Consider the following 18,231-nt stretch of genomic DNA (forward strand, 5'->3'; position numbering starts at 1 on the left):
ATCGAATATTTACTGGGCGAAAAGCATAGAACAAGTTTTCACAAAGAACAAACATAGACATGGGGTTTATATCCTATTATGCAAATTAGGTATGTGCAGGGCGGATCCTAAAACATGATTGGCCGGCCTAAATTCCAAGTAAAAGCAGCTATTCTCGGTGGGGTTCGTTGAGACAGACCGTCTGTCTGTGAATCCACGCATCCGTCACTGTCACGGTGTATGTACAGCCAAGTATAGATTAGAAAAACACATTCCTTGTCCTGTAGGTTTACCAGTAATTTCCACTAACGTAGGCATAATACACGTTGCACACTCTTAACTCAACACGCTGGCATGCTTATTTATTTATGATATAATTGAACATAGTAACATTAAAATTATGATTTCAATCCCCCCTTTTTCTTTAAAACTTCCCCGACGTATATTCGGGTTGATTATGCTACAAAGATAGAAGTCTAAATGGTATTACTACTGACAAGAGGAGGATAAGCGGATACTAGTACATTTAGGTTAACATTTTGTTGTTTCTTGACCAAGCGTAATGTGTTGGCGACATTTTTCCAATTTGTTTTATCTATTGCTGGTCCTCGTCCATCAGCAGTAATATCCACAGACTTGATCTGCAACAAAAATTGAGATGAATAAATAGCGTATCATAGAATTATTTTTATAACATTCGATTGATACTGTTCTTGGTTATGTAGAAAGGCATTCCTTATAAGCCTTATTCCATTTGAGTCATGTCTTTTCCACGTTCATCCTGGATCCTGGTCCTTGCCGACAATTCTCGTCCGCGTTATGTCTGTCTGAAGTTTAATTTTTCTGGTTCGTGTCATGTGCCTCTCTTTTGTCGCTCCCCTGTGTGCTGCTGCTGGCTTTGTCGTACCGTTTCCAGTCCCGTATGGCCACACCTACTGCTCCGTCCCCAGGCCTCTCCTAGAAGTCATCCAGGGTATCCATGCGATTATGGTATGGATGACCTCCCGGGTATGGATTGGGTTCACTGGAGGATGTAGAGAAACTGGAAGTAGAGGCAGCATCGGTGGCTGTTGGTTCGGCATTAGGTACAGTTGGAGGGGCGGCATATATTGTCATGGTACGTGGTACGTGGGTTATGTGAAGGAAGAGGAGATAGACTTTACTACAAAAGTTCTAATTATAGGCAGGCAACAACAAATTAGTACCCCTGCCACCAAGAGGATTATGAAGAGGGGAGCCAACAGCCCGAGAAACCATCCAAAAATAGAATGATTTTGGAAAAAATCCACAATACTGTCTATCCATGGTACTGACCACCCGCCTTCTTGGGCGTCTAAGTGTGTCTGTACAATTTCCTGATTAAGTGTTTGCAGATTTTTTATTGCCAAGGTTAAATTATCATTGCCTTCTTCTAAGGAGGGAAAATAAGTACAACAACTGTCACCTCCCACCAGAGCACAAACGCCTCCTATCTCGGCCGTTAGATAATCTAAAGCCAATCGGTTATTGCTCACGAAACGTTTGAGGGCAGACAGGTCTGATTGTACAGCCTGAAATCCCCGTATTGTTTCATTGGATAATTTTACGAGATCATGTCTTGTTAGAGCAATCAGATAATGATTATCATATTGCAGGCTAGTGCTGGCAAACCATGTTTTAAAGAACATTTGAGTAGAAGTAAAAGGCCGGAATTCGTCGGGTAATGCATCAAATTTGTCTTTTAGCGACTTAGGGTTTGTACCCACTAAGTGGACATAGCTTCCAAAATATTGTGATACACTACGTTTGTTGATATGGGAACCTGAGGGACGTTCGTTAGTGGGACGTAAGGAGCCAATTGGTTGCACAATATATGTAAGGTCATTCATCGTACAAACTCCACACAAGCCTGCCCATTTCCGTGGGAGGGTCACCCATATATTTTTCCCACAACACCAATAAAAATTAGGTGTTTGTGATAAACCGGTGGTGGCCAAGTTGGATAAATTACCACTCAAAATCTTGATTTGTCTACATTGCCTGTGTTTCAGGTTGCCCATATTTAATGCTAATGAATCTGTGTCAGAGAGACTTGAGTTAATACAGATATCAAAAATAGCTGAAGTATTCATTGAAGCTGAAACTTGTACTGGAGGTATGTTTAGTTCAGTTGGAAGGCGCAGAAGGTGTTTTTTATAAAAGCTATGACAAGTATTTATGGAGGGATAGTCTCCAGGCATACTTAGGGTTACAGTGTGAGTGTTTATAACCCTAGTATTATCTTTATTAACGATGGTAATATTTGAATACAGGGAGTACTTCAAAATTTGGTCCTTTAGCTGCGATTGGTTTTCTTGTACAACCACATCGACAAGGGTTATTAGGACTTCATTTAATACGACTAATATACTCTTGTGGGACTTTAACAGAGGGTTTTGTTGTAGGATATATTGAAACACTAATATGCATATAGTGGGTGTTCCAGATATCCCTCCTGGTCCTCCAGTGACGGGGAGAGCGATGTAAGGAAATGTAATTTCAGTGGATCTTGGCAACATGGAACACGCATAACAAGAGGATTTTGTTAATCTTCTAACCTTGCTTTCCATGTCTTTATACCACTCGTTAGAATAGAACGGGTGGTTTGTGCTTTCTTCGAGTTCCAAGTTTGTTGACTGAAAAGTTATTTCGTCCGGGTTGTCAACAAACTCTTCAAACGAAGTTTTGCCATTAAGCCCGGGTGAAACCTTTTCTTTCGTTGTGTCACCGATAGAAGTTGATTCCTGTGCGTTTGGGGTATTATTAGTTTTGTTGTCACTCTTATCGTCTCTCTCCTTGATATTATTAGTATTTGTTTGTAGGGAGCCTGGTTTAGTTAGCCAAAAGGGTGAGCAGGTCCCTTGCCATCCTATTGGCAGGAAACTGTATAAGTATTTGTCACAATTCCAAATCAGGTATTCTATACTCGGGAATGGTGTGAAATTCTGAATGAAATCACTTGAAGGAGCTTGTAAGCATTTAGAAGAAGTACCCAAGTAGAATTTGATGGGGAGAAAGGGCACTGATCTCATACAAACTACAGGGCTTAAAGTTTCTCTTCCCTCCAATGTCATGGGTTTAAAAGTATTGAAACTTTCTACATCAAGTTGAACAAACAATGGGGTTAATTTTTCCCAGAATTTGTTGCAGTATTCAACAGTAGCCAATTCTTTGAATTCATTTAGGATTGTGGCCATTGCTCTTACCCCTTCGTTTATAGTTGATTTGTAGTGAGAAGTAACACTAACTCGATTACGTGTTATGCGATAAAACGTAACATTATGTACATAAAATGATTGAGAGGCATTCACCACAAGTACGTAAAATAGGCACTGGAAATCAATATGGTTAACTGGGATATGGGCCTGTTCTAACTCCCTCTTCATACGCCTCTCATTGGTGTGCAGAGTCTTTGTGACTGTCTCGCTGTGAGTTGTCTGAAACAGAAGAGAGAGTCGTTGAGTCATTTGATCAGACAATGATTCGAGAGTAGTTGTCTTAATTGGTCTCATGTTATGACCTTTAGGTTTGCCATGCCAGGGTGCATTTTTTGCAATGTTAGTTAAGTCCTGTTTGAGTTCAGTCTTCTGTCTCCTTATAGTAACGTTGCGTATGTTGTATGGCCCAGTGCCGTATGTGAGTAAACACATTAATGCTAATATAGTCGCCATGCAAAAGTAAAATTTGTATGAATGAACAGATGCCATTGTAGTAGTCAGTCGGGGTCTGATGTCTTTGGGGCGAACTTGATCCGACTAGCGTGCGCCCAGGCTGCCGTTCCCTTCACTTTGACTGCAGTTCTGGTAACCAACAGCACCTCCACTGGTTCACCGTATCGGGGCTCAGTCGCCGTTGGTTTTAAACTTCGAACCAGAACCAAATCTCCCGGTTGAAAAGGATGTGTCGGGTTGTCAGATATCACCGGACTCGCATCAGAAACCTTTTGGAGATACTGAGACACAAAAGTGAACAATTCATGTACATATTGTTGTTGCATTTCCTGTAAATTAGTCAAGTCCATTGCCACAGTGCTTTCCGTAGCGGCTAAGGGAAATGGACGACCCATTATAATTTCATGTGGCGACAACCCAGATGTTTTATTTGGCATTGCTCTAATGGATAACAAAGTTAGAGGTAGTGCATCTAACCAAGTCATTTTTCTTGACATGTGTGTTTTTAGTAGTTTATTTTTAATAGTTCTATTCATCCTTTCGACGTTTCCACTCGAAGGAGGATGCCAAGGTACATGGAATTTCCAATTGATGCCCAAAGATGTTGTCAAAGCTTTTGTTACCCTGGAAGTAAAAGGGGTACCATTATCCGAGTCGATCGACATTGGGATACCAAAACGTGGTATAATATGTTCCATCAGACATTTGACCACTGTTTGTGCATTTTCTTTTCTCGTAGGGAATGCTTCAGGCCATTTGGAAAAGCGGTCCACTATGACCAACATGTAAGAGTAACCTCTACATTTTGGCATATGTGTAAAATCAATTTGTAATTGCTGGAACGGGCCCTCTGGAAGCGGGATGTGTTCATGTTTGGCTGGGTTTACAGCGGGATTACATCTTGCACATACAATACATTGTTGGATATAGTTTCTCACATGTTTTTCTAATCCTACAGTGAAAAACAATTTGTGAATATAGGTTGCAATAGCTTGATAATTGGCGTGTGTGATACCGTGTACATATGATATTAAGGGTTGGAATGCACTGCTAGACAGCGCAATTCTGTAGTCTTTGCTTTTCCACAAGTTATCGTTATCTTTAAAGCATCCTCTCTTGATCCATGTCTTTTTCTCTACTTCAGAAGCCTGGTCTTGGATTTGTATTAAATCATTTAGAGAAAAAGGCGGAGTTATCGGAGTTGGATTTGTGTTTAAATTTTGTACATAAGATTCACTGAGCCAAGGGGGAAAAACGTCGCTTAAAGCTGCTCTTTTTGCCCATTTGTCCGCAAAACTGTTGCCTATAGCTTCAGGATTGTTTTTCTTCCCGTGTCCTGGACATTTGATAATTGCAATCTCAGATGGGAGCATTATTGCCTGCAAAAGATCTTGAATCAAAGTTTTGTGTTGTACTTCTTTGCCTGTAGCAGTTAGAAAATTTCTCATTTCCCAAATTCGTGCGAAATCCTGGGCTGCAGACCATGCATATTTGGAATCTGTATAGATTGTGACTCTTTTATCTTTTGCAATAATACATGCTCTTGTTAAGGCAATAAGTTCAGCGGCTTGAGCGGATTTAACTGGCAATTTATATGCCTCGATGCATTCTTGTTGGTCATTCACAACTGCATATCCAGTTAAATAAGTTTTGTCATTGGGTCTCATGGCTGAGCCATCACAGAACAATATCAAGTCATTTTGTTCCAATGGAGTTTGTTGTAAGTCCATTCTAACACTAGTTGCCCCAGTTATTAATTTCACACAATCATGGGAGTCTTCGTCTGGTTCGCATTTTGAGCCATGTAACAAAATTTGTAAATGTACCGCCGGGTTTGTGTGTGGCGTAGTTGAAATAGTCAGATTTTGTGTTCCTGTCAAGATATGTTCGTAGTTGTTACGTCTTTGACTTGTCATATGTTGTGTAGTAATATTACTCAAAATTACTGTTATCATATGAGTTGTGTGCAATGTTAGGGGATGTCCTAGTACTATAATTTGCACCTTTTCTACCATAATGGCAGCAGCTGCCACCGCTCTCAAACAAGGTACCATGCCTTGCACAATTAGAGGTAGAACTTTACTGAAGTACGCGACCGGTCTGAATGTCCCCCCGTGGTCCTGTGCCAAAACCGAATATACTCCGAGTCCATCCTCTGACACATATAGATGAAATGGCAGTTTATAGTCCGGCAGCCCCAGCGCCGGTGCGTTGCAGAGCAGATACCGGATGTGTCTGAATGCATGTTTCATGTCATCCGTCCAGAGAACTTTTTCTGGTTGCTCTTTCAAGGTGGCCTTTCTCAGTACATTGTCAAAGAATGCATAGTTTATGAGCCATTGTCTTGAATAGTTGATTAGTCCCAAAAAGGATAAAAGTTCTTTCTTGGTCTCAGGCTTTTTCAAGTTCATGATAGCCTCCACTCTGTCCGCCGACAGAAAACGACAGCCGTCTTTCAGGATGTATCCAAGATATTTGACCTCTGTTTGGCAGAATTGTAGTTTTGCCAACGACACGCGGTGTCCCCCATCCGCAAGGTGTGTTAGGAGGGCAAGAGAGTCTTTTATGCATTCTGGTTCAGTCTTAGATGCCAGAAGGATGTCGTCGAAATACACGATAATAGCCGAGGCCCCGGGGAGACTCAGACTTGACAAATGCCATTTTATCGCGTTGCAAAATACGCTTGCACTTTCCAAGGCCCCTTGACTGACCCTTGCAAACGTGAATGAGTTATTATCAAAAACAAATCCAAATAATTCTTGTGTTTCTACATCAATTGGGATGGAAAAATATGCAGACGATAAATCCACAACTGTGTAAAATTTTGATTGTGGTGGCAGTGCTGTCAATATTGCATTTACATCAGGGACTGTGGGAGCCATTGGGATAATTATCTCATTAACTTTTCTCAAGTCCTGTGTAAACCTCCATTTCTTAGTCCCGGGCTTAATAACTGGGTTAATCGGACTATTGCAGGCAACTCTCTTTTTAAGTATTACCCCTTGTTTCAATAAACTTTCTATGACTGGTCTAATACCCTCCAGTTTTTCCTTTGACAGGGGATATTGTTTTGTGTAAACAGGAAACCTGCTGTAATCAATTTTGGCTTTGTATGGCGGCACTTGAAGAAGACCCACATGATTCGCGTGCAAGGCCCATACCTTGGTAGGTACTGTAGATAAAACAGAAACAGGTTTTAATACAATATCAGGAATATCATTCACAGTTTCTACCATAGCAGATTCGGCCCTTTTATGTTTGACAAAAAAATGCTGGAACTCAGGTTCATAAGTCCATACAATATAATTGTCATTCTCATCTTTGTCATTTGGAGTTATGTTGACATAATGAGTGAGAGACTTCAATATCTTTTGAATGTCCGAGAGTCCTTCTTTAACTGCAAAAGGGACAACAGTGACATCGTTATCTGTGTTTCTTAATAACAACACTAATCCTTCAGGACATACATAGAATAATTGCAATTCTATACACGAATTAGTGTTGCCAATAAAAAAATAAGAAAACGGCAAGGTAATAGGTTTAAGAGTTATCAAGATGACAGCAATAGCAGCATTACATTTAGCTAACTTCTTAATAGCTTCCCAGGACATAAATTGCATGACATCAACATGAATGACCGCAGCCTGCATCAAGCCGTTTTCAGGAATTGCATTGTTTGCAAAAAATTGTTGGACCTTTTGTGTAGGGATGTGTACTATCATTCCCGTTGGTGAGCAAGAGATTGTAGCATTTAGTTTACATAATAAGTCCCTTCCCATAAGAGATAATGGAACTGTGTTGCTTAACAAAAAAGGATGTTTCATTTCTTGTTTGTTAACATTGATTGACAAAGGTTTTGTCAACTGTTGTGTTTGGATGACACCTGCTATTCCGACAGACGATAAGTACGTATTTGACAACTGAGTTTTAGGGAAATTGGTTGTGTTTAAGCATGATAGTGTGGCACCCGTATCAATTAGAAACGGGAATTGTTTATTATCCACCACTATATTAATCTTTGGAAGATCTGAAGGATTTTTTGTAAGTTTAAATTGTGGTGTCATTATGACAGCTTCCTTATCGGTGTCACTCTGTCGGATGTCCTAGTTTTGCCACACTGGACTGTTCAATGCATTTTCGGGTATCTGCACATGGTAGTTTACGTTATCTTGGGGAGCTTGTGCAGCCCCGGGAAGTTGAGGAGGGGTGTATTGAGGGAAGGGCTGTGAAATGTTGCCCGGTGTCATATGACTGTTGTTAAATTTAGCTTTGCATTGACGAGCCCAGTGTCCTCTTTTTCCACACTGGTGACAAACATCGTTTCTTTTGTAATACACACCGCCCCTTCTCCTTTGCCCAAAATCCCTTATATACTGCTGATTATTTCGTCCCGACATGTCATCGGTGGCATTACCTGAGAAAACATTGTTTCTTAGGAAATGTGGAAGAGGAGGAGGGGGAGGAGGAGGAGAAGTTGGTACAGCAAATGCAGCAGCCATTACCTTAGGTTTATTAGAATTAAACAATCCAACAGCCTCTAATTCCCGCACCTTTTTCAAAAGCACTGCTGGTGTATATGAATACAGGTCAGGGCATGATATTTTGATTGTATAGGCGGCCTGGGAATCCAATGCATTTATAAACATAGAAACAAAGAATGGATCTTCGTCCTCTTTCACTTCCAATTTAGCATCATCTTTCCAAGCGCGTTGAAAGCGGTTAGAGAAAATAGACATGGATTCATTAGGTTTACGTTTACAATTTAAGATTTGCGAAACATCCCTGTCTTGTGATGCATTCTTTTTCAAGAATTCTTTTAATTCTTTAATGTTTTCCTCCTTATGCTTTTTTCTCAACCAAGGGAACTTTTTATCTGGCACTGTTTCACCATCTATTGGTCCGTCATAATCTTCGTTAAGCGTGTCACATGATTCAATTAAAGATGACATTTTAATGTGCGGCATCAATGTAGTCAGGATGTATCTTATATCTTTTCCTGACAGTGAGCCATGCATTAAAAGTGTTGTGTACCAGTTAACAAACGCTGTTGGTTTGACAAGAGGATTTGGAGCATCATGTGTTATCTTGGAAATTTCCGCTAAAGATAAAGGTTTATCCATTACCTTGTCATCAAATGTCACTAACGGAGCATTTACAATTACCGATCCCAGGTCCTCTTCGGATTCTTTCTCTTGTGTTGGTTTTCTTTTAACTAATAATTCTAGTAATTCTTTGACATCATCATTGGGAATCAAATCCATTACCAGCTCTTTCGTTTTTCTATCTATTTCACCCAAAACGTCTATTTCCTTTCCCAATTTTTTCCCAGCTCTCTGAACACATTGCCCCCAACACTTCACTATGTAAGAGCAGATTGCGGCTAGTGTCATATCAGGGTCCTGTCCGTTTTTTATTAATTTGAAAATATGTTTAAATTCAACTCTTATCAATTCTCGAACTAAAGCTTCTTGTTCTCTTTTTATATCTTTTTCTGTTCTATGTCTTTTTGCTATTGCCATGACATTTTCATGACCCTGGTCATACCAGGCTCTTACACAGTCCGATTTCCATCGTTTTATTATTTTATCGTCATCATCTGATACAGAAAATATCAAAGCCGGTTTAATAGAAGCATATTTTTTGTGAGTATCTAGGGTAGCTTTCATGTTGTCATTTTTATCATTAAATCCAGCAATGCACATTTCCAATTCATCATCTTCATTTAAGAGATCAGTATAGGCCGGCGGGGCGGCTCCAATTTCGCTGAGGGAGGGGTATAGCCTTTCTGTCTGCTTAGAACCAGCTGCTTCGGTCTGGAGCTGTTGTGACATTAAGAATGTTGGCCAGAAAGGGAGATCTTTCTTAACTTTGTTACTTACTGATTTTTTTCCTGGATATTGTACTGACATTTTTTCCCAAGCCTTGTAGCACTCAATCATATATTGCATGTCCCACATTGGGTTCGCTACCCTTGTTTTATCGATCAAGTATGCCCGTACAAGTGCTAATTTGTCAGTATTAAAGCTTCCTTCCATAGGATATGCATTATCGGACCACTTAGATAATTCAGATAAAAATGGCATAACATAAAATACCCCGATTTTTCCTTGAAGCCAGGCGCGAGGGCTTAATTGATTACTAGGTTTATTTGGGATAACTTTCAAGTGAGGATTAGTTTTTAGCAACTCTTTTACTTCTTTTCTTTCCCGTTTTGGTAAGTCATCTTCTGTTTTTACTTTGATGGGTATTTCCATCTTATCCGATCTACTAGGCTGTCCTCCCATAGTGCTAGTTTGACAGTTTTATCCGTATCCAATATTAATACTGTAATTAAAGTTTTAACAGTAAATATTCTCATCCACCATGTCTCCTGGATACTCTCCTAAACGTGTCACCCATTTTAAAAGTTTGGCTTGGAAAAGGCAATCCAGAGTGTCAAAATCTCACCACATTCACACAGATTATGACCAAATCGCATTTTGCACTTTCTTCCAACGAACAACAGTTTTCGCGCACTAAAAGGTAAAAGACCTGATGTGCTGCTACCAACGAACAACAGATTTTGCGCACCAGAAGAAACGAGTCTAATGTGCTGCCCCGACAAACAACAGATTTTGCGCACCAGAAGAAACAAGTCTAATGTGCTGCCCCGACAAACAACAGAATTTGCGCACCAGAAGAAACGAGTCTAATGTGCTGCCCCGACAAACAACAGAATTTGCGCACCAGAAGAAACAAGTCTAATGTGCAACTCCTATAAATCAATTAGCTCACATTGTCCGGAACCTCATACATCATCATACAGACATACCTTATATGGGCCCATATCTTAATTTTGCCACTCTGTGATTGTCTCCAATTGTCAATATCCAATTAAAAATTCCTAAATCACACCGAATACATCTTTAAAATTTGGTCAGCAAACAAACAAGTAAAGTTGCTTACCTGTTAGAGTGCTGACCCTGCTCGCAGCGCCATCTGAAATCTTGAGATGTGAAGGAACAATCTGAGACAAATGGCGTGGATCGAATATTTACTGGGCGAAAAGCATAGAACAAGTTTTCACAAAGAACAAACATAGACATGGGGTTTATATCCTATTATGCAAATTAGGTATGTGCAGGGCGGATCCTAAAACATGATTGGCCGGCCTAAATTCCAAGTAAAAGCAGCTATTCTCGGTGGGGTTCGTTGAGACAGACCGTCTGTCTGTGAATCCACGCATCCGTCACTGTCACGGTGTATGTACAGCCAAGTATAGATTAGAAAAACACATTCCTTGTCCTGTAGGTTTACCAGTAATTTCCACTAACGTAGGCATAATACACGTTGCACACTCTTAACTCAACACGCTGGCATGCTTATTTATTTATGATATAATTGAACATAGTAACATTAAAATTATGATTTCAGGTCTTTAAGGGGTCGGGTCTTTGAGGGGGCGGGTCTTTGAGGGGTCTTCGAGGGGGCGGGTCTTTAAGGGGTCGGGTCTTTGAGGGGTCAGGTCTTTGAGGGAGCGGGTCTTTGAGGGGTCAGGTCTTTGAGGGAGCGGGTCTTCGAGGGGTCGGGTCTTCGAGGGGTCGGGTCTTTGAGGGGGCGGGTCTTTGAGGGGTCGGGTCTGTGAGGGGTCTGGTCTTTGAGGGGTCTGGTCTTTGAGGGGTCTGGTCTTTGAGGGGGCGGGTCTTTGAGGGGTCGGGTCTTTGAGGGGTCGGGTCTTTGAGGGGTCTGGTCTTCGAGGGGGCGGGTCTTTGAGGGGTCTGGTCTTTGAGGGGGCGGGTCTTCGAGGGGTCGGGTCTTCGAGGGGGCGGGTCTTTGAGGGAGCGGGTCTTTGAGGGGTCTGGTCTTTGAGGGGTCTGGTCTTTGAGGGGTCAGGTCTTTAAGGGGTCGGGTCTTTGAGGGGTCTGGTCTTTGAGGGGTCAGGTCTTTAAGGGGTCGGGTCTTTGAGGGGTCTTTGAGGGGTCTGGTCTTTGAGGGGTCTGGTCTTTGAGGGGTCAGGTCTTTGAGGGGTCTTCGAGGGGTCTGGTCTTTGAGGAATCTGGTCTTTGAGGGGTCTGGTCTTTGAGGGGTCAGGTCTTTAAGGGGTCTGGTCTTTGAGGGGTCTGGTCTTTGAGGGGTCAGGTCTTTAAGGGGTCTGGTCTTTGAGGGGTCTGGTCTTTGAGGGGTCAGGTCTTTGAGGGGTCAGGTCTTTGAGGGGTCTGGTCTTTGAGGGGTCGGGTCTTTGAGGGGTCTTCGAGGGGTCTGGTCTTTGAGGGGTCTGGTCTTTGAGGGGTCGGGTCTTTGAGGGGTCTTCGAGGGGTCTGGTCTTTGAGGGGTCTGGTCTTTGAGGGGTCTGGTCTTTGAGGGGTCTGGTCTTTGAGGGGTCTGGTCTTTGAGGGGTCTGGTCTTTGAGGGGTCTGGTCTTTGAGGGGTCTGGTCTTTGAGGGGTCGGGTCTTTGAGGGGTCTGGTCTTTGAGGGGTCGGGTCTTTGAGGGGTCTTCGAGGGGTCTGGTCTTTGAGGGGTCTGGTCTTTGAGGGGTCAGGTCTTTGAGGGGTCTGGTCTTCGAGGGGGCGGGTCTTTGAGGGGTCTTCGAGGGGTCTGGTCTTTGAGGGGTCTGGTCTTTGAGGGGTCTGGTCTTCGAGGGGGCGGGTCTTTGAGGGGTCTTCGAGGGGTCTGGTCTTTGAGGGGTCTGGTCTTTGAGGGGTCTGGTCTTCGAGGGGGCGGGTCTTTGAGGGGTGTGGTCTTTGAGGGGTGTGGTCTTTGAGGGGGCGGGTCTTTGAGGGGGCGGGTCTTTGAGGGGTGTGGTCTTTGAGGGGTCTGGTCTTTGAGGGGTCTGGTCTTTGAGGGGTCAGGTCTTTAAGGGGTCGGGTCTTTGAGGGGTCTTCGAGGGGTCTGGTCTTTGAGGGGTCTGGTCTTTGAGGGGTCTGGTCTTTGAGGGGTCTGGTCTTTGAGGGGTCTGGTCTTTAAGGGGTCGGGTCTTTGAGGGGTCTGGTCTTTGAGGGGTCTGGTCTTTGAGGGGTCGGGTCTTCGAGGGGTCTGGTCTTTGAGGGGTCTGGTCTGTGAGGGGTCTGGTCTTCGAGGGGTCTGGTCTTCGAGGGGTCTGGTCTTTGAGGGGTCTGGTCTTCGAGGGGTCGGGTCTTCGAGGGGGCGGGTCTTCGAGGGGTCGGGTCTTCGAGGGGTCTGGTCTTTGAGGGGTCTGGTCTTTGAGGGGTCGGGTCTTCGAGGGGTCTGGTCTTCGAGGGGTCTGGTCTTTGAGGGGTCGGGTCTTCGAGGGGTCTGGTCTTCGAGGGGTCTGGTCTTCGAGGGGGCGGGTCTTCGAGGGGTCGGGTCTTCGAGGGGTCTGGTCTTTGAGGGTCTGGTCTTTGAGGGGGCGGGTCTTCGAGGGGGCGGGTCTTCGAGGGGTCGGGTCTTTGAGGGGTCTGGTCTTTGAGGGGTCTGGTCTTCGAGGGGGCGGGTCTTCGAGGGGGCGGGTCTTTGAGGGGTGTGGTCTTTGAGGGGTCTGGTCTTTGAGGGGTCTGGTCTTTGAGGGGTCAGGTCTTTAAGGGGTCGGGTCTTTGAGGGGTCTTCGAGGGGTCTGGTCTTTGAGGGGTCTGGTCTTTGAGGGGTCTGGTCTTTGAGGGGTCTGGGTCTTTAAGGGGTCGGGTCTTTGAGGGGTCTGGTCTTTGAGGGGTCTGGTCTTTGAGGGGTCGGGTCTTCGAGGGGTCTGGTCTTTGAGGGGTCTGGTCTGTGAGGGGTCTGGTCTTCGAGGGGTCTGGTCTTCGAGGGGTCTGGTCTTTGAGGGGTCTGGTCTTCGAGGGGTCGGGTCTTCGAGGGGGCGGGTCTTCGAGGGGTCGGGTCTTCGAGGGGTCTGGTCTTTGAGGGGTCTGGTCTTTGAGGGGTCGGGTCTTCGAGGGGTCTGGTCTTCGAGGGGTCTGGTCTTTGAGGGGTCGGGTCTTCGAGGGGTCTGGTCTTCGAGGGGTCTGGTCTTTGAGGGGGCGGGTCTTCGAGGGGTCGGGTCTTCGAGGGGTCTGGTCTTTGAGGGGTCTGGTCTTTGAGGGGGCGGGTCTTCGAGGGGGCGGGTCTTCGAGGGGTCGGGTCTTCGAGGGGGCGGGTCTTTGAGGGAGCGGGTCTTTGAGGGGTCGGGTCTTTGAGGGGTCTTCGAGGGGGCGGGTCTTTGAGGGGTCTGGTCTTTGAGGGGTCAGGTCTTTAAGGGGTCGGGTCTTTGAGGGGGCGGGTCTTTGAGGGGGTGGGTCTTTGAGGGGTCGGGTCTTTGAGGGGTCGGGTCTTTGAGGGGTCTGGTCTTTGAGGGGGCGGGTCTTTGAGGGGGTGGGTCTTTGAGGGGTCGGGTCTTTGAGGGGTCTGGTCTTTGAGGGGTCGGGTCTTTGAGGGGTCTTTGAGGGGTCGGGTCTTTGAGGGGTCTGGTCTTTGAGGGGGCGGGTCTTTGAGGGGTCGGGTCTTTGAGGGGTCTTTGAGGGGTCGGGTCTTTGAGGGGTCGGGTCTTTGAGGGGTCTGGTCTTTGAGGGGGCGGGTCTTCGAGGGGGCGGGTCTTTGAGGGGTCTGGTCTTTGAGGGGGCGGGTCTTTGAGGGGGCGGGTCTTCGAGGGGTCTGGTCTTTGAGGGGGCGGGTCTTTGAGGGGTCGGGCTTGGCTGGTCTTTGAGGGGGCGGGTCTTCGAGGGGTCGGGTCTTCGAGGGGGCGGGTCTTTGAGGGGGCGGGTCTTCGAGGGGTCTGGTCTTTGAGGGGGCGGGTCTTTGAGGGGTCTGGTCTTTGAGGGGGCGGGTCTTTGAGGGGGCGGGTCTTTGAGGGAGCGGGTCTTTGAGGGGTCTGGTCTTTGAGGGGGCGGGTCTTTGAGGGGGCGGGTCTTTGAGGGAGCGGGTCTTTGAGGGGTCGGGTCTTTGAGGGGTCGGGTCTTCGAGGGGGTGGGTCTTCGAGGGGGCGGGTCTTCGAGGGGGCGGGTCTTCGAGGGGGCGGGTCTTCGAGGGGTCGGGCTCAGCCTGTGTTTTGTGTCCAGGATACGAGCGGCAGCTGAGCTTCCAGAGGGGAGACGGATCAATGAGCGCCTTCGGGAACAACGACCACTCCGGGAGCACCTGGTGAGGAGGAACATACGTGACTGTGGGAAGAACATACGTGACTGTGGGAAAAACATACGTGACTGTGGGGAAACATACGTGACTGTGGGAAAAACATACGTGACTGTGGGGAAACATACGTGACTGTGGGAAAAACATACGTGACTGTGGGAAAAACATACGTGACTGTGGGAAAACACTAGTGACTGTGAGGAAGAACATACGTGACTGTGGGAAAAACATACGTGACTGTGGGAAAAACATACTTGACTGTGGGAAAACACTAGTGACTGTGGGAAAAACATACGTGACTGTGGGAAAAACTGCTCAGTCTGAGGACGTTCTTCTTCCTCTGTCCCCAGGCTGACGGCGTTCGTGCTCAGAGTCTTCCTCCAGGCGCGGCCCTTCCTCCCCGTGAGCCCAGATGTTCTCCGCGAGCTGGTGCAGTGGCTGTTCGAGCGGACGAGCCCCGACGGGCGCTTCCTGGAGCCCGGGCGGGTCATCCACTCGGAGCTGGTGGGGGGCGGAGACTCGGCGCGCAGCCTCACGGCGTACGTGGTCATCGCGCTGCTGGAAGAGCAGAACATCTGGGTGAGGAAGCTGGAGCTGAAGCCCTGCTGTACCAAAGGGCCTGGAGACCTTCACGTGTGTCTTCTCTGCCCAGGGACAGACCGAGGTGCTGGAGCGCGAGGCCAAGGTCGCGTCGGCGCTGATGTTCCTGGAGGAGAGTTTGGCCGAGGGGATAAAGAGCCTCTACTGCCTGAGCCTGGTGACCTACGCCCTGACCCTCGCCAACAGCTCCAACGCCAACGCCGCTGTGGACCTTCTGCTGCAGAACGCCTACCCCGCAGGTACACGAGGACCAGATCTGTGACATATTAGTCTGCTATTTTAACACTGAGTCCAACACAAATGCAAAAAGTTACTTAAAGGAACAGGCCAGCGTTTTTCCATACTGAGATATGTTCTTACCTGAGCTGTGACGAGTTCTTTAGGACCTGTCTGATCTTCAGTCACGTAAACACAGCGCAGACGGCGTTAGCATTTAGCCTCTCCCTCTCTCCTCTATAGCTCCAAAACAGGTCAAGATAGAAGCTACCAAGCTCTTCCACGTTTCCCCTATTTAAATATGGTTACGTGAAGTGTTCCACTACAAAGTATAATTACACAAAATTAAACAATGTGGATTTTCTAAGCGGATAAAAGGGGGAACTATATTGTAAGGCGTAATAATACCAGGAGTAGTTTGGCATCTGCACAGTAAAGTGAACGTAACCATATTTAAATAGGGAAAACGTGGAAGAGCTTGGTAGCTTCTATCTTGACCTGTTTTGGAGCTATAGAGGAGAGAGGGAGAGGCTAAATGCTAACGCCGTCTGCGCTGTGTTTACGTGACTGAAGATCAGACAGGTCCTAAAGAACTCGTCAAAGCTCAGGTAAGAACATATCTCAGTATGGAAAAAACGGTGGCCTATTCCTTTAAAAAAAAAAAAAAGAAAGAACCCCCTAAAAAAAAAGGGTGGAAAAAAAGAAAAAAAAAAACTGAAGTTGAATGAAATAAAATAAACTACAAAATGGAAAAAAACTACAAAAAAAGCCTCACTGCCGACGCTGCACTGATAATAACGAACACCCTGGATTCCGGATGTTTTAAAGGGGCGGGACAGTCAGGTACGACACACTCAAACCCACACGTATTGAAATAATATCGTGAGCTACCCTGTGAGGCCCCTCCCCCCCAGCCCAGGCTCTTTATGTGTCTCTCTCAGACGGCGCCTTCGTGTGGACGGCGAACGCCATCGGCCACGCCCCGCCGCCGCCGCGCTCCACCGACATCGAGGCGCTCGGGTACCTGCTCCTCGCTCTGCACCGGCTGAGGCGCAGCGCGGAGGGACTCGAGCTGCTGCGGTGGCTCAGCCGGCAGCAGAGCGGCCACGGAGGCTTCGGGAGCACCCAGGTGAGGGAGGGGCCACGGGGAGGGAGGGGCCACGGGGAGGGAGGGGCCACGGGGAGGGAGGACACAGGTGAGGGAGGACACAGGTGAGGGAGGACACAGGAGAGTGAGGACACAGGTGAGGGAGGGGCCACAGGTGAGGGAGGACACAGGTGAGGGAGGGGCCACGGGGAGGGAGGGGCCACGGGGAGGGAGGGGCCACGGTGAGGGAGGGGCCACGGGGAGGGAGGGGCCACGGTGAGGGAGGGGCCACGGTGAGGGAGGGGCCACGGGGAGGGAGGGGCCACGGGGAGGGAGGGGCCACGGTGAGGGAGGACACAGGTGAGGGAGGGGCCACGGGGAGGGAGGGGCCACGGTGAGGGAGGGGCCACGGGGAGGGAGGGGCCACGGGGAGGGAGGGGCCACGGTGAGGGAGGGGCCACGGTGAGGGAGGGGCCACGGGGAGGGAGGGGCCACGGGGAGGGAGGGGCCACGGTGAGGGAGGACACAGGTGAGGGAGGACACAGGTGAGGGAGGGGCCACGGGGAGGGAGGGGCCACGGGGAGGGAGGGGCCATGGGGAGGGAGGGGCCACGGTGAGGGAGGGCACAGGTGAGGGAGGGCACAGGTGAGGGAGGGCACAGGTGAGGGAGGGGCCACGGTGAGGGAGGGGCCACGGTGAGGGAGGGGCCATGGTGAGGGAGGGCACAGGTGAGGGAGGACACAGGTGAGGGAGGGGCCACGGGGAGGGAGGAGACAGGTGAGGGAGGGGCCACGGGGAGGGAGGGCACAGGTGAGGGAGGACACAGGTGAGGGAGGGGCCACGGGGAGGGAGGGGCCACGGGGAGGGAGGGGCCACGGGGAGGGAGGGGCCACGGAGGCTTCGGGAGCACCCAGGTGAGGGAGGGGCCACGGGGAGGGAGGGGCCACGGGGAGGGAGGACACAGGTGAGGGAGGGGCCACGGGGAGGGAGGGGCCACGGTGAGGGAGGAGACAGGTGAGGGAGGGGCCACGGTGAGGGAGGGCACAGGTGAGGGAGGGGCCACGGGGAGGGAGGGGCCACGGTGAGGGAGGACACAGGTGAGGGAGGGGCCACGGTGAGGGAGGGGCCAGGGTGAGGGAGGACACAGGTGAGGGAGGGGCCACGGTGAGGGAGGGGCCACAGGTGAGGGAGGACACAGGTGAGGGAGGGGCCACAGGTGAGGGAGGGGCCACGGGGAGGGAGGACACAGGTGAGGGAGGACACAGGTGAGGGAGGGGCCACGGGGAGGGAGGGGCCACGGGGAGGGAGGACACAGGTGAGGGAGGGGACAGGTGAGGGAGGATACAGGTGAGGGAGGGGCTACGGTGAGGGAGGGGCCACGGTGAGGGAGGACACAGGTGAGGGAGGGCACAGGTGAGGGAGGGGCCACGGTGAGGGAGGGGCCACGGTGAGGGAGGACACGGGTGAGGGAGGACACAGGTGAGGGAGGGCACAGGTGAGGGAGGGCACAGGTGAGGGAGGGGCTACGGTGAGGGAGGGGCCACGGTGAGGGAGGACACAGGTGAGGGAGGACACAGGTGAGGGAGGGGCCACGGGGAGGGAGGGGCCACGGGGAGGGAGGA

The 18,231-nt window shown here is 48.5% G+C and overlaps 1 protein-coding gene across 1 annotated transcript in view; it reads left to right on the top strand.

The window, feature by feature from the left end:
* cd109 (CD109 molecule) overlaps positions 1–18,231 on the top strand; it is a gene marked incomplete at both ends in the record, with an annotated part of 69,664 nt that overhangs the window by 44,618 nt on the left and 6,815 nt on the right. Inside the window, 4 exons of the mRNA XM_079572072.1 lie at positions 14,634–14,715; positions 15,057–15,276; positions 15,365–15,545; positions 16,464–16,651. Of these exons, the coding sequence (XP_079428198.1) occupies positions 14,634–14,715; positions 15,057–15,276; positions 15,365–15,545; positions 16,464–16,651 (671 nt within the window). The remainder of the gene's footprint in view (positions 1–14,633; positions 14,716–15,056; positions 15,277–15,364; positions 15,546–16,463; positions 16,652–18,231) is intronic.

This window comes from Gobius niger, assembly GCF_951799975.1.
Source record: "Gobius niger genome assembly, chromosome: 15".
In the NCBI taxonomy this organism is placed as follows: domain Eukaryota; kingdom Metazoa; phylum Chordata; class Actinopteri; order Gobiiformes; family Gobiidae; genus Gobius; species Gobius niger.